Genomic DNA, 17,475 nt, shown 5'->3' with positions numbered 1-17,475 from the left:
GTCGGACTGGCTGCCATACACACGGGCCGAATGTTGGCCGGTTTCTATTGAACCAGCCAATACCGCCCAATATTTGGCCTGTGAGCACTAAGCTTTAGGCAAGGGTAAAGTATTTAGATACTGGTTAAGCCCACAGGAAGGGGCATCAGTTCTGTTAGACAGAGGCCAATTAGACCAGTCTATACATTAGGATCAAATGGGTCAAACAAGGCCCGTGGGATGAATGTGGTCCTGGCACCTCCCTTGTCTCCACCCCACCTTGTCTCAGCAGTTGGCAGCAGAGAGCAGGACAGAAATCCTTTACCAGATACTGCGCTTCTGTGCAGCCCCTCATCTTTGCCTCCCCTGGTTTAAGAATTGAGCTGACTCCAGCCCTCCTCTGCACTTTCTGCTTTCTAGCGCTGTACCCAGCTTCTTCCTGGTAGCAGCTCAAGGTAAGGGGGTGCTCTGTGATATAAGGGATGGTAGGTGGGCTCTTGATATCTGATGTAAAGGGGAGTGGGGTGCTCTGGACATCTAGTCTTACAGATACAACCGGCCCTTTGAGGGCAACCATAATGTTGATGCGACCCATGATAAAATGGAGTTTGACACCCCTGCATTAGAGGGTGGTCTAATGTGCAGAAATGAACAAACTGCCTCCATGTCTGACTTGGCTGAGTGTACATGATTATGCTATAGAGGTGGGACAGGGAGCCACTGCCAGAAGCCTTCTAGGCCTCACAGAAGTTAGAACGGGATGCTCCATACATAAAATCGAATGCCCGATAAGCACCTTAAGATACAAGGCCAAAAACTGTATAATAAGCTTAATGGATACATTCAAACATATGGTTAGGAGTTTTGTTTCCTCCGTTTTGCATACTTGAAACAGTTGCCTGCAATGGACCCTGGGTGGTTTTCCCATCAGAAGGCCATAGAGATGGCCTGTATTTTATGTTCAAGCCACAATTCCAGCAGAGGGAGCTGCTGAATTATAAATAAAAGATGGAAACTGGTTGCAGTCATGAAATATAGGAGCTGCATGACTGGATAACCCTCCAAGCTACTACGCAGGAATTTTTCACTGAAATTCCATTTAACTACAGCAGAAAGCTTGGGGGCAAGTTACAGTAGTATGACTCAGATATACATCAGCACACCAAGGATCTTCAATTACGTCCAAACGCTATTTTATTCATAAAAGATTATATCACAAAACGTGCAATGCAAAGTTTTGGAGTCACGCAGGACCCCTTCGTCATCACATTTCTGACAAAGGGGTCCTGTATGGCTCCGAAACGTTGCACTACACGGTTTTGTGATGTGATCATGAAAAAAAAAAAAAACTTTGGATGCAAATGAAGATCCTCGGTGTGCTGGCGAATATCTACATTATTGTGTATGTTTCAGTATCCATATGGCATTCACTACAGCACCCGGTTCCTTAGGAGCTCATTCCAGGAATGTGTGTGATGGGAATATTGTCTGTGTAAGTTACAGTACTAGACAAACTCTTATAAGTCGGTCAGCGTGCAAGGCATCATTTACACAGATGTACTATATTGAGGGATGAGCTCCGGGTGTTCGCACACACCACGTGCAGAGCCCGCCAGGGAGTCGGCACAGCGCTGCGCTAATCACAGCAGTGAGACATTTCCCGATCTCTGCAGCCACGCATCGGGACAATGTCTCACTGCCTGTGATTAGCGCAGCGCAGTGCCGACTTCCTGGCGGGCTCATCTCTACTATAGTGTACACAAGGGTTGTCCCGATACCGAGCATTTGCACGAGTACTTGTACTCGCGCAAATGCTCCCGATGCCTTAGCCGATACCTGCGAGTGGAGCGGCAGGCAGAGCCGAGGGCGGCGCGAAGAGCTAGCAGGAAGTGCAGCGGTCAGGGCGACCAGAGCCGTCACATTTGGTCGTGGAAGTGACGCTCTGTGTGGACGTCAAACGCCCATCTTGGTACACCCTGCACTCGGCCGCAGTATGCCAGCAGTGTAACAAGATGGCCGCTGCTGTTTAATGTGGCCAAGTGCAAGGAGTACCAGGATGGGCGTTGCAGGCAGCCTTCCCTAATGGCATTTTAGGCCCCCCAGCGCCACCTGCCAGTGCCCGCCAGTCAGCCGCATATCAGTGCCGCCTAATCTGTATTAAGCTTTGAGAAACTGTCACATGACAAAAAAAAAAGTATCGGCAAGTACTCGGGAAAAAAAAGTATCGGTACTTGTACTCGGTCTTAAAAAAGTGGTATCGGGACAACCCTAGTGTACACCCCTGCAATAACCAGCACAGGGAGTCCTATTCATGTCAATTGGAATGCAGCAGCTACAACAGTTATGTGGATGTACATTTAACCATTACTAATGATTTTTAAATGATGTCTCAAATAATTGTTTTAATCATGTTAGGAAAGCCAGAACCTATGTTACAGTCTTCTTTTTGACCCACATCTAGGGTTACAGCTAATCTAGAATGTTGTCCTGGCCAATGTCCAATCACTGTAGACCTTTGATGATCAACCTTAAATCAATAGGGAACGTATTACCTGCTGGGAAGCTGGTACTGGCTGAACTACAGGTGCCTGGGCTGATGCAGACGTCCGTAAAGCCACCGACGTCGCAGAATCTGAGCCACTGTCTGAACTTTGCATGCTGAAGCCTGTGTAAGAAACCATAAAACATAGCCATTAAAATCAACACTTCGTCAAATTAAGATCCATTTGTGCTAAAAGACAAAATAGAAGACACTTTTATTCCTGGCCACCATTCTCAATATGAATGTCCAGCTACAGTATGTGTCACTGCAGTCTGTCCATTTTCAGGAAATCTGCTTAGAAATGGGAGGGAAATCCCTTGATTTATTGCATAGTAAAGGTTTGTGAACCCCAAGTGGAAAATAAAAAAAAGGACTGAACAAGAACAGTCTTTCAATTAGTCCATTTTATATTTAAATTGCTGTGGGTCGATTTATACTCTTTAATTATACACAATAATTCCAAATGATTTTTTTGCATTACAAGAAAATCTATAAATTTCAAGTCTGTGCTGTGGCTGCAGACAGCTATATAAATAAGCCTGTATAAATAGAGAGAGAGAGCAGAGTTTACAGCTAAGTGCCGGAGAGTGCAAGTCAGACTATGTTTAATCAGCAGAAAAACAGATGCAGATGCTCCATGTGTAAAGCACGGCCTGCCTTGCTTGACTGTTTGCTCTCCCTGGATTGTTGCTCTGCAAACAACGGTTGCTAGAAGTAACTGCAGTCCACTCCCATCTCCACGAGCTGGTTGCTGAGCAACGCAGAGATTACATCCCAAACTAAACAATACGCCACTCCACTCCCCCTCCCTTACTGTGTGCCGCTCTGCTCTCTACCATTAACCAGGCAATGTGTCATCTATTATACCAGACTGAGGGAAATGGGGGGTGGAGAACAGATAATGTTTATTCCGGCTCTCTGCTACAAGGAACTACTAGCGACCGTTTCTCAATTAACAATCATAATTGATCCCAGAATCTGCGACGTACTAGGAGACCTGAACAGATGTGAAAATGAACAGTATGAGAATAATATATATATATATATATATATATATATATATATATATATATATATATATATATATATATATATATATATATATATATATATATATATATATATATATATAAAATAAAAAAAGTTAATGGTTAACAATATCTGTTGTATATTCAAGGTTCTAATATTTGTGCAAGTTTTCCCTTTTTCAAACTCACAAAAACAAGATTATACAGATGCCGACAAAAGCGGACACTACCCTTTAATGAGAAGTATGGGCTTCTTTAAAAAAAAAATGTTATACTCACGTAGATGGATGAAGCATCAATCTAATCAGATTGATGCTGCATCCATCTACACGAGTATACATTTTTTTACATTCCTGTAAAAGCCGGTTACTGACAGTCACAGGCTCACTGAAGGCTGGGATTTCAATGCTGCATCTGTCCCCCACTGGCTCGAAGGCTGAGAACTGAGCGATCAAAGGTCACCGATCACTTGGTTCTCAGTGTTGGATCTGGCAGGGGAAGGATGCACGATTCAAATTCTGACTGGAGAAAGAAAAGAAAAAAGCCGGCCGACTCCCAATCAGCGCTCTCCACCAATGGCGGAGAGCGCTGACCGGAGTGTTCTGGCGGGGAGCCCCCCTGTCAGGACACAACAGCTCAGTGGGAGAGATCATAGCATAGTTAGTACAGCAGTTCCTCTTTTTTTAGTTATACCCTGCAGGGATGAACGTAAAAAAAAAACAAAAAAACTGACAGCTCAGGAGGAGCGCTGTACTTAACTATCCGACGTTCGAACAGTGATCTCCCCTGCAGTATTATTGTGTTCTGGCTGGGGGCCGTCCCACTGTCAGAACACTCTGGTCAGCGCTCAGCCATTAGCTGAAAGCACAAATCGGTAGACCTTTTAAAGGTCATGACCCTTTGACAGAAGCCAGTCGAAAAGGCCGGCTTCTGTCACACCAAATTCAGTACACACGGGCCAAATGTCGGCTGGATTCTATTGAACCAGCCGATGCCGTCCGACATGTGTACGATGCCGTCTGGCATGTGTACTAGGCATAAAGCCAGGAAAAAAAAAAGGGTAAAAAGGAGGTCAATTATTGCTTATTGTACAAAGATATTCTAACATGGTGTGGACACATTTGTTAATACCCCTAGAAAAGAATAATTGGATCATAACCGTTTTCTGCAATTATTATCACAGGTCTTCAATCAGCCTATTTAAATGGAGAAAAGTAGTCACTCTGCCGTTTGGTATCCTGGTGTACACCACACTGAACACAGACCAGAGAAAGCAAAGGAGACGGTGTGCTGGGGAGATACGAAATAAAAAAAAATTGTAGACTGGCACAGAGAAAGAGAATTTCCAAGAAGCTTGATGTGCCCGTCAATACAGTTGCAAATAAAACTAAGAATTTTAAGGTCCATGGGAACGTAGCCAACTTTAGGGGATGTAGCACATAGAAAACCATCCACAGATTGAACAAAAGGATAGTGCAAAATGGTAGACAAAGTAAGGAAAACTGCCAAAGAGATACAAGGTGAACTCCGAGGTCAAGGTACATCAGTGTCTGATCGCTCCACCTATCACTTTTTGGGCGACAGTAGGCTCAAAGGAAATAGACCCAGGAGGACAGCACTGTTAAAAGAAAGCATAAACAAGCCGGGCTAGAATTTGCCAAAATGCATATTGACAAGACACAGAAAACTAAGCTCCATTGTTGCTTAAACTGCTGTTAAGTTAAGAACTGGTTCTAATAAAGATCTGTGAAGTCCATTCAAGTTTTATTCTGTGTTGACCCCCGATAATTCCCGCCAAAACACATTGGTCGACTTTTTACCAACAATTAAAATGACCTTGGATCCTCTTTTCCGATTTTGGCCTGGCACTCCTTTCTGTACCATTAGGTGGACATTAAGGGAAGCCTTGCCGTACGGGAGCCGCCTCGCCAGAGCCATTGAGCTTGCGTGAAGTTTTCCTTCATCCGATTATACATGCAAGTCTAAAAAGTTCCCAGCACTTTGGAGTAGGTTGTTCTGAAGGTTTATAAAGAAGACATTCCCAACCCAAGTAACTGCCTTGTATCACCAGCTCATCTTTCTGGTGCAACTTTTCAGTCTATAGAGTTTTGACATTTGTAATAACCCAGACCAATACAGTTTGTAGTGTATATTCTTGTGTACACAAGGTAGCAATAAATTGAAAGACTAGTGTATCCCAAGCCATAGGGGATTTATCCACCGATTGTAATGATAATTTGGCGTCCTCACTAGGGGTTGTCGTTAAAGCTCATAATCAGCCGCTGTGCAGCATAAAGGAATTTTAAGAATGTGTTCTCACAGGAGTGTAGAAAGGAAAATAAGGGAACAAAAACCCTTCCAGAGCATGGCAAGTTGAAACATGCTAAAGAAAGGTAAAGATTACCCTTAACTCATTCAACACTAAAGACGATTGCAAATCAGTGCAAACTTAGACATTTGGCAAACGTTTACTATAGACTCCATGGCAACGTAAAGTATATCCATTTCCTTTTAATCCACCAATATTTCTCTTCACCATCTCTTTCTCCATACTCTCAACGCACCTTCCCTCGCAATAACCCCCACCCCATCCACCCTCTTGTAGGAGAATGGGGAGGTAAAAAGTTTTGTCAGTTAAATAAAACAAAGGTTACAATAGACACAAGCAATGTGATCAGAAGGTGTGTAATTCATAAAGCAGGGGGAGGTAAATGAAAGCCACCTTTCCAATACACTGTTCAAAAGGCGCGAGGCTAGACATAAGGCTTTTAACCAGTTCAGCCCTGGAAAGATTTTACCCCCTTCATGACCAGGCCATTTTCTGCGATACGGCACTGTGATATTATAACTGACAATTGCAATGCTGTACCCAAATGAAATGTATGTCCTCCCCCCCACAAATAGAGCTTCCTATTAGTTGTATATGATCATCTCGTTTTTGCACTATTAAAAAAGGCATATTTTTACTTTCTGCTATAAAAATTTTTTTTTATATATATATATATATATATATATATATATATATATATATAACATTTTATATACCAAAAGCACATATATTGACTGGTTTGCGCAAAAGTTAGTGTCTATAAACTGTGGGATATATAATGTATTTTTTTACTAGTAATGGCAGCTTTTAGCAGGACTGAGACAGAGAAATTCGGACACTAAGTGACACTTTTTTGGGGATAGAGCTAAAAAATATGCACTGTCATTATTGAGACACTGGCAGGGAAGGGGTTAACATCAGAAGCAGTTAAAGGTGTCCCTAGGGGGTGCTTTCTACTATCTGTGCAGGTACTGTAAGAAGACAATTTCTGCTTACCTTCTGCCATTCTGTCTGCCTCAGGAAAGATCCGTGGGTCCCGACAGACAGACATCGAGGAAGCTGGACCTGCTGGATTTACTCCCACTGTGCCCAATCATAGCGGGAACGGGTCGACGGCAGCGTGCGTGCGCGTCCCAGAAGAAAAAAAAAATCCTGTACAGGTCCGTGATTTCACGCTAAAGGGCCGCCCTGCTGCAGTATATGCAAGTGTGGCAGTCCTTAAGCGGTTAATAATGGAACCACCAAAGACAACTATAGCCTAGTACACACTATGGCTACTTACACAGGGCATCAGTGGAAAAAAAAAAATGTACATGCGATTATGCCACATTGGTGGTGCAATCTTTTTAAAGAGCATGAGACTCAAAAACCACACCAAAAATACATTGCGGGTACGTTTTTGTTGCCCCATTCTCCATTGCTTTCAATGAGAAGGTGAGTTTTTGGTGCTCCAAAAAATGCCACAAGCAGGTTTTTGTTCACCGCAATGGAAGCGCACCACCCAGTGTAAATACATTCATCGATTTAAAAGGAAAGAATTTTCTTGAGGCGTTTTTAAAAAAAAAAAAAAAAAAAAAAAAGAAGAAAAGAAGGAAGGTCTGAAACCTGAAGAGCTCGGGAGGAGATCCTGTACCAACTAGCTAGTACAGCGATCTACCCTCCTGAGCTATTGCGTTTTGACACAAAAGCTCAGCCAAGGGCTGAGAGCGCTGACCAGCAGATTTTTTTTGGTCATGCCCTTTCGACAGAAGCCGGACCAGCCAAATGTCATCCGGTTTATGAACCGGCTGATACGGCTCAAAATTCAGCCCGTGTGTACGGACTTTATGGCTTCAGAAATACTACCAAAATTCTGGCGACTGGATGAGAAATTCTGGAGAATATATTAAAATGTTAAGACACACACACACACACTTTTTGTATGCTAGTCTCATATCAAAAACCTAAGTTACTAGTGTTACGAAAATTCTTGTACAACAGAATACAACAATACAATACAAAATTATAAAAAAAGTTGTAAGACCACCATATATTTTTACCTGTTCCTAGCGGCATGCTTAATGCAGTCCTCAAACTAGCACTGCTTATAATGATATGCTTCCTAAAGTTTATTTGGCTCGGTCATCAAATAGAAACCAGCAAAACCTAATAAATATAGTAAAGAACATACTTTTAATAAGTCTTAAAATACTAGTGGTTACATTGCCCGTTTTTGGAAGCCCAGTGATATTCTCTGTGGGAAACACACTGCATCGCGCGGAATGATGCCAAAAGCCAACCACATGTTCCAGTGTGATTTGTTGCTGGAGCCAAAGACAAAACGTGATTGGCAGCTATGACACTCATTGGGAACGGTTCATCCCACTGCTAGCGAATTCTTTTCAAGAATTTGACAGACTTGCTGAGCCATAGTGAGAGATAACTTGGCGAAAACTCATACAACCCCCATGTGTTTATACTCAGATTTCAACAGCATATACATGTAATTTGTGATGCACAGCAATGATATCACATGCCTATCAGCCCAAAAAAAATTATATAAAAAAAAAAATTGCTAAAACCACATCTATGGGAGGCAATGCAGAATAGGGTCAGTACTAAATAATGCACAAAGATGGATTGTGTTACAATAAATATTTGATGTATAGATAGGTGTCATAATGCAGTGGCCTGGGAAAATGCCTTGTAGTTACATCCCTATTAGATCCTGAAAAGAATAGAAGGTGACAATTTCATGCGACTACACAGCATATGGTTCTACAGTTTGTGTGCAACTTCACAGCCATCGACATGATGAGGTGCATCACAGCGGTTTAGATAGCTTGGCTCATAACCGCAACTTGTCATCACTCAACTACAATCAGAGAACACGGAGATAGACTTGAAAGTAGTCAAGACTACTTCTGTTCAGTCGGCTTCACACAGACTCTTCTTAAAGCGGGGGTTCCACAGCAGTTTTTTTTTTTTGGTTGCATTCAATGTAATTTGTAGATCACCAATTAGTACTCACGTGTTTGGTGACTTCAAACCTCCCCTGTCTGTTTTCGGGCAAAAGATGAACTTTTAAAATCAGCTCTAGAAAGTTTCCATTTTGCTTGTGGGCATTGTGAAGCCCACAAGCACTGACTTGCTGGAAGCTGTGGACTGTGTTCTGCTGAAAAAGGCACCCCAGGCGGATAAGGAATCCCCCCCCCCTCCATACTGCGCAGGCGCATCACGAACCTCAACGGAGTTTCCGAAAGTAGCTGAACATGTAGAGCTGTGAGTTAGCTCTACACGGCACCTGCGCAACTGACTAGGAGCCGTGTAGAGCTGACTGCGCAGACACCGTGTACAGCTGACTCGCAGCTCTACATGTTCGGCTTCTTTCGGAAACTCTGTTGAGGTTCGTGACGCACCTGCGCAGTACAGGGGGGGGTTCCTTATCCACCGGGGGTGCCTTTTTCGGAAGGACATGACACATCTGGGCGAACTCCCAGATTACATTGTGCCTCAGGCTAGAAACGCCTACTCCCGCGGGAGTGAGTACCCGGAAGCCGAATCTGAACCAGCCAAAGTACTGTATGTACAACATAAAAAAAAAAAGTGGTTACTGTACATGTTAGTAGTGTAAGGAGTGTGCTCCTATATAGATGTTATTTTGGGTGAACCTCCGCTTTAATACGCAGCAATATGAAAAACTATTTTGCTTACCAAAGGATTTGTAATTCAGCCAGCCAGTCTTGTGATCCATCCTGGCCAGACAGTTCACTAAACAATGGATAAGCAAAATCACCGCCATCCAAGGGGATTCAGCAAGTAGTAAAGTCCACTGCAATGAAATCATGCTCTTGAAGCTGTACCCAATGAATGTACTTTTTTTGGCAGTTCATATGACCCTATCATTGGTCTAAGAAAGAAAAAAAAAAATACAGCAAGGATACACAAATCTCCTACTGTGTTCTGACAGCAGCGCTATCATAATACCTGAACTGTGGCTGCATCCAATTGGAAGCAGAGGCTGTTTGGCCAAAATTTTCCATCTGGCTCTGGCTTTTTCAATGAAAGCATGCTATTGGATAGGAGGGTGGTGACAGGTCACCACACAGTGAATTTTGTATAGTATATGGCCAGCTCTAGACAGGAGCCAAGAAACCTACTAGCAGGTCTCTGTTGTGTAGGAGCAAACTGAAGTGCCCAGAGGAAACCCACCAAGGCACAAGGAGAACATACAAACTCTGTACATGTAGTGTCCTGGTTGGGATATGAGACGAAAACACGAGTTCTGCAAGCAGGAGTGCCAACCACTAAGCCACTGTGGCATTTAACTGGGCAGGGTTGAATTCTAATTGTGATTCATTCAATCCTAACCCAGCAGCTGCATAGCTACCTTTCAGAACAGACTGTGTATGAATGGGTTTCCTATTAAATGATGCTGTAATCTGTGAGGCTGGACTACTTTGGGACTCTTCCTGTAGGTGTGACTGGGTGGGATTGAATGCAAAAATTAGGATGATGTCTTCCAACTCAACCACCATCAGAGCTTTGAAGTACAGAGGGGTGTGGGCTAGAAATTACGCAGGAAGTGGCTGTAAGGCCCTCGGTCTACATACAGACTATAGAGGAGAGCTGCACAAATAATTGTTAAAAACAAAAATATATTGCAATCTCAGTTCAACCCTCTTCATGATCTTAATCCGATATTACCAGTGCAGAGCCATTCTCTGCTCAGAGCTGTCGGCAGGAAGAAAGAAAAAAAGCCAAACTGCAGCGGCTGATCGGCAAGTGGTTAAAAAAGGTCTATTATTGCTCTACATGCTTTGCCTATTTTGCTTAAAATTTAGACAAGGTCAATGTTTCCCTCAATTTAACCACTTCCCTACCCGCCCATAGTCATATGACATCCACAGATGGGATCTCCCATATGACGTCCTGGGCTTCCTGGCCGTCTGGGGGGGCACGCGCCATCGCTCGGGACCCGGTCCGCCGGGCGCCCGCGATCACGGCAGGACCATGGATGTGTGTGTGTAAACATACAGATCCAGGTCCTGTCAGAGATGAGGAGACCGATGGCGTGTTCCCAGTACAGAGGAACACAGATCGGTCTCCTCCCCTTGCGAATCCCCTCCCCCTACATTTAGAATCACTCACTAGGGAACATATTTAACCCCTTCAGCGCCCCCTAGCGTTAACCCCTTCCCTGCCAGTCACATTTACACAGTAATCAGTGCAGTTTTATAGCACCAATCGCCGTATAAATGTGAATGGTCCCAAAAATGTGTCAAAAGTGTCCGACATGACTGTCGCAATGTCACGGTCACACAAAAAAAAAAGCCATAAAACTATCCCCTATTTTGTAGACGCTATAACTTTTGCGCAAACCAATCAATATATGCTTATTTACCAAAAATATGTAGAATATATATTAAACTGAGAAAAAAAAGTGTTTTAAAAAAAAAAAAAAAATTGTGATATTTATTAAATCAAATATTGATTTTTCTTCAAAATTGTTGCTCTTATTTTTGTTTATAGCGCATAAAATAAAAACCGCAGAGGGGATCAAATACCACCAAACAAAAGCTCCATTTGTGGGGAAAAGGGACATAAATTTTGTTTGAGTGCAACGTCGCACGACTGCGCAGTTGTCAGTTAAAACAACGTAGTGCCAAATCGCAAAAAGTGCTCTGGTCAGGAAGGGGGTAAATTATCCCGGGGCTGAAGTGGTTAAACAAACTATTCTGACCACATCGGGGTTAAAAAAAAATTATATACAAAAAGGAAAAAAAAAAAAACACACAGCACAAACTTTTATCACCATAGGTTGCAAACATTGTAAAATTTAAACATATTGGGCCCTTAAATAACATTTACTCCACACATTAAGATGAACGACCATCAAAAATACAAAACTGCTGGGATGCCGCTGCAAACAGACAGCAGGGAGTCAGATTTAAAAACGCGCTCCCCTCTTTGCCAGGCAAAAAAAATTCCACGGGTCGGATTTAGAAGTTAAATATGTTGAAGGGGGAGTGAAGTGATGTCTAATACAAGTGTGTTCCTCTAACCAGTAGGTGTCTCTGCTCAGTGATATGCACGGGAAGTCCCCTTGTGTTTAGAATGGGAACCATGGAGACCAGAGCTAAATATGAAAACACAGTGATGCCGGCGTATTTTAAATAGCGCCTGGAGGCATTAGGATACAGGTGGCGCGGAGGAGGTTTATAGCTTGTATCTTCGGGAAAAACAAATATCTGTCCGCATAGACCTTAACCCTTTCAGGGTCTGAAGGTCATTTTTTTTCCCTCTCAAGAAAAATATATATATATATATATATATATATATATATATATATATATATATATATATATATATATATATATATATATATATATATATATATATATATATATATATATATATATATATATATATATATATATATATATACATACATACATACACACACACACACACACACACACACACACACACACACACACACACACACACACACACAGAGTTCCAGTGCTTAGAATCTAGATATTTATGAAAAATAGAAAAAATATTTTAAACGCCACTCCCCAGACAGAAATGATAAAGACAAACTTATGATTTAGCATTTTTTTTTTTTTTTTTTTAAATGACGGAAAAAAAAAAAAAAAACACCCTGCAACTGTATCCTACGCGCCTGTCACAGATTCAAACAGGACAAGGGTGGGTATTCCACCTGTCATTGAAGCATGGAGCCAGCAATCAGTTCAACAAAACCGCACACGTGACTCATGTGAATGTCACCTGCAGCAATATTAATTTCCCTGCTGAAAATTAAGAACATGGGCATCTTGGTGTGCAGCAGTTGTAATTTTACCTCCAAAAATATTTTCGGTGACAGAATTAACACTATTTTAGTCTACTAAAATACGACTAAAATTACATTTTAGTCAAATGACTACATCGAAATTTATCATCAAAATTAACACTGGTTTTATATCACAACTGCTAAATCTGTGTCTGTAGTGCATGTGCATACCTTAATACTAGGGGTCGACCGATATCGTTTCAGGGCCAATACCGATTTTTCAGCTGCCTTTAAGGCCGATATCAGCTGCCGATAATCTGTATCTTTCGTTTTTATTTTTGCACTGTCCTTTTACTTACCTTGTGACAGTAATAGCCAGTGACAGGTACTCTTTATTGAGGGATCTAGGGGTATAAGACCCCAAAACCCCTCCACTGCACTTAAAAGTATTCAAAAAGTCAAGATCAGTATTTTTGAATACTTTCTATTTTTTTTTTTAAACTGGCGCCTTTAGGATGCCAGTAATCCGGGAAGTGATGTCATGACATCACGTCCGGGTTACTAGATCCGAGACCCGAACAAAGCGATGGGGTTTCTTAGGGTCTCGGGGCAGCTGACAGACGTGTCAGCTGGTCGCTCAGGCCTCCCGGTGGGACGGAAGACCGAGGCAGAGCAGCAGGAGGGGGACTGCCCCCGCTTATGATAACGGCCGAGCGGCATCGGTTGTTAGTGCAAGAAAGCGGACCGCCTACTCTGCATGCATCATCCCGGTACAACCACTTAAAGCAATAATCTGCAAGTTTGTTACCGGCACCGATTCTTCAAAAAAAAAAAAAAAGTGAATATTGAACGCCAATAAATCGTTCAACCCCTACATAAACACCATAAAAAAACATGTTATTACATTTTTACACCAAAAGTATACGATGAGTTTGGCAATTCTAGAGAAACGCATTACAATTCAACTAAACCCATTCGATTATGGTCGACTACAATGTACTAGAGGTTTAAATAGGACTAAAACAATTCAGATGACTAAAATACAACATTTTAGTCAAAAGGCTATGACTAAAACCAAATCAAGATTTTAAGTCAAAATGAACACTGGCGTGTAGGCTGGTGTGAACTCAAGTGAACCTGATCGGACGCTCCAGTCTCCCCTATGGAGCGGTGGATGTCGGCTTACATCTGCCGATATCCGATCCTGTCCGCAAAATCCAGACGGATGGTGGTCCTATTTTCCATCTGTCTGGCAGATCTGATGCGATCGAATGAATATGGACAGGCAGTCCGTTATCCCCATAGAGGAGAGTGGGATTGTGTCTGCTCAGCAGAGGGATCCCCCGTTGAGCAAGCGGATTCCGTTACACAGAGGTGCCCGTGTGAAAGGGGTCTTACTGATGGGACAGAGCTGAAAATGTTCACAGCTGTTTCTGACAATAAACCTTGCCAAGCAGTAGTGATGGGATAGACCTGGTCTACCAACTGAAATGACACAGCGGTCTTATTACAGAGCTGCAAATTGATATATGCTGTGCACTTTGCAGAAGGCATTCACATGCTTGAGCAGCCCTACTTGTATTTATGGTCAAGCCAAATTTAGAGTTGCCATACTTCTACACTGAATAATGTAAAATATTAAATATAGACTCAGGAGCACTGAAAAAAAAAAAAAAAAAATCCCCAAGCTATAGAAAAATGGACACTAAAAACATGGCCTTCATGAATAAACAATATGAGAAAAAGGTGTCGGAATTGCTGATAATCAACCTAATGTGACAAGAGGAATTTGAATCACTGCACAATGCAGGAAAATACACGCCACAACGCATGGTAAAGAAGAACAAAATTGCATGCATTTTGACAACGCAAAGCGTGATTCCAGTCTATTATACAGAAAATATCTGTGTGCCTCTCCGATTTTACTTAGCTTGGTTTATATAACTTTTCCATGACTTTAGGGCCAAGCTCCACCAAATGCCATGCCATGTCTGGAGTGGTCAGTCTTACTGGAACATAGAATTGCAAATAGTGGCTTTTAGACATGAATTCGGGGGGAAATAATGCTTTAGCAGCAAACTGAACCTAAATCAGAGAGAAGCACAGAAGAGACTTTTCTATATAATTAAATAACTAGTATTTAGCCATACATGCTTACAGGCAGGACTTGAGATGATATCAGATAGGCACTTTTAGTGCTGGTCTTCAATGAAAGCAGTTGTAAAGTCCAATTTCTTTTTGTGCAAGGGTTTTCTATAAAAGAGCAACCCCTTAAAGCCTCTTCTGGGGTCCCCCATTGATGCTCTCCAATCCTCCTCTTCTGTGCGTGCCCCCATAGCAATGGGGGTACATGTGCCTTTAGACACACTCAGCATGGCCCAGCCCCCAGCTCCCTCCTTGCAGGATTTGACTGGCAGCTGCTGGAGCGAATGGCTCCTGCCGCAGATATCATAACATCGCGCCCAGGCCTCCGTAGGTCACAGAGACTGCCAGGGACCATCTGGTCCTCAAGATTCGCTATGGTAAACTCCAGCCACCGGCGGATTCCTTTTTCGGCACACCAATCGCATGGGCGAGCGGGTAGATGCACCAGATGTTGACGGGAGGGGGAGACGTCTGTAAAAACAAATCAAGCAGCTGAACAGGCATTATTCAGATATCTCCACTCAAAGTCCAGGACGTCATATGACAGCCTTGGGTGGGAAGTGGTTAAATAAAGTCTGTAATATATGTTACACACCCAACTTTGAATGCTTTATTGAACAGCGTAAAAAAGAAACACAACTGTTTTATTAATTTTTTTCCCCTTTTGATTAGTTAGGAGCACTACAAAATGGATAGAAATAAGGCTTCCTGTTCACAGAAAAAAAAACAAAAAAAAACATGCTTTTAGCCACGGTTTGTGAAAAACATTTTATGAGCGTTTGTGCGCGTCTTTGCATTTTTACCATAAAAAAAAAAAAAAAAAAAAAAAATAAAAAAACTCTCCTTGCCATTTTGTCATATAAAAAACGCCAACCGTGCCTAAACGCTGTACCAAACTTTTAGCCACGGTTAGCTGCGTTTTTTTTTTTTTTTTTTACCATTTCTAAACTCTTATGCCTCAAAACTCCTCTAAAATGTTATGTGTGAATGGACTCATGGGCTAACACATACACTAAATGACTCTAAAAGCAGCTGCAAAAATTTCCTGTGTGCATGAGGGCCTAAGCAGCCCCGGAAGTGTCAGATTCTACTCTACAGACTCCACGTCCACTAGGTTATGGCTCCTAACAAGGCACCGAGCCTGACAGTGGCAAATAATTGCAGACAGCTGTAGTTATTGCACTGTCATTATGCAGCCCTGACAGCTCTGAAAGGCCAGTTATATTCAAACTCGTCCTGTTTTTGGCCTCTGTGCTGTCCGTATCCAGAGCAAGGTTTTGCATTGAGCCACGGCCATCAACAGAAATGCTAAAAGATTAAAAAGATGTGTGGCCTTCCCTACCCTTTCCTTTGGGTATGAAACATTTCCTCAATCTGTCCCTTTTCCTGAGAAACCATAAATTGTTCAGAAGCATTTTTTACCCATCTCTGCACTATACTATATCTCGACTAGGGTGACTAGGGTAGGACGTGTCAACCACCATTCTACCTGCAGGCCAACAGAAGTTTAGAGATTCGCTGAGCTTCAAGCTGTTCTCCTTGCTGATTATAACTCTAAAGGAATATTTGAGGTTGTAAGGGAGTCGCAGTACAACGCACATTAGTTTGCTGTAGTGGCTGTTGTGCCAAAGACTTTAAACATCAGATTTAGAGGGCTAGAGGTCACCTAAAGTCAGAGGCGCTGCCCTTTACACTAATAACCTAGCACTGTAGTTAAGATGATAATAAACAACCAGAGGGCTCTGGGATTTGATATTTATAATGCATGTTAGCAAATCAGGAGACGGTATGATAAGCCAAGCAGTTGACAAGATAGTAAGTGTCAGACTTCAAAGGATCTTTATCCTCCAATTCTCAATCTGTACTCTCAATCTGTACAGCCATGTATTAAGAATAGCTGAAAAGTAATGTGGACAACACCAAGGTACCAGCATATATCCTTGTCTTAGATCACTAGTCCATCATGACACCCCAAAATCTCCACATTTTCAAAATCTGGCTTAAACTTTTCGCAACTCCCTGGTCAAGTGGTGGGAAACCTCAATGTCCAATAGCTACTTCCTTGGCAGATTAGCATATCAGGGATCTCAGGGTACTACATACATGGGACTGAAAAGGTTTGCTTTACACTAGATTCTATTTTTACCAAAAGAAAGGGTTACACCAGGGCGTTGAACCTGCGGTCCAAGACGACAATGAATGTTGATCTTTTTTTAAATATTTTTTCGTTAAAACGAGTTTACACTTCGAGAACACCTGCGTCCGAAGAGAGATTTGACAGCGTACTCTTTACTAGACTTTGACATTTTATTTTCCCAAAGAAAAATATCCCACCTCTTCACACTCACGCCTTATTCATGTCATTCGTTTTGAGAATTTCTACTACACGTCATGAGGTCCTGGAGCGCGGTCTTTGAGAAAAGCTGCTGTACCAGATGGGAATGCTTATTCATAATCGGAGTCTAGCACTCTACAATTTTGTAGTATCAACCAACCTTCCAAAATTGTTGAGAATGGACGTCTTGATGCAACTTTTTTAAAGGATTATTGTAACCCAACCATTTATAAAACACCAAAGACCAAAAATGGCTCAAACCAGTTTACAGAATTAGAGCTGCTTATGGTATGGGTATTGGAGCCTTAAGCCCTGTACACAGGTTTGATTTTCTCGGCG

The 17,475-nt window shown here is 42.2% G+C and overlaps 1 protein-coding gene across 3 annotated transcripts in view; it reads right to left on the bottom strand.

Moving 5' to 3' along the window:
• RFX2 (regulatory factor X2) overlaps positions 1–17,475 on the bottom strand; it is a 51,208-nt gene that overhangs the window by 24,778 nt on the left and 8,955 nt on the right. For 2 of the 3 annotated variants that reach the window (XM_040327254.1, XM_040327265.1), the window contains exon 2: positions 2,532–2,644. In XM_040327254.1, the coding sequence (XP_040183188.1) occupies positions 2,532–2,636 (105 nt within the window). In that variant the 5' untranslated portion in view covers positions 2,637–2,644. Of the gene's footprint in view, positions 1–2,531; positions 2,645–17,475 lie in introns of those variants that run through there. The other variant, XM_040327259.1, reaches the window with a different exon arrangement.

Source organism: Rana temporaria, chromosome 1 (genome assembly GCF_905171775.1).
Source record: "Rana temporaria chromosome 1, aRanTem1.1, whole genome shotgun sequence".
Taxonomy (NCBI): Eukaryota; Metazoa; Chordata; class Amphibia; order Anura; family Ranidae; genus Rana; species Rana temporaria.
This window is presented reverse-complemented; position numbering and strand designations above follow the sequence as displayed.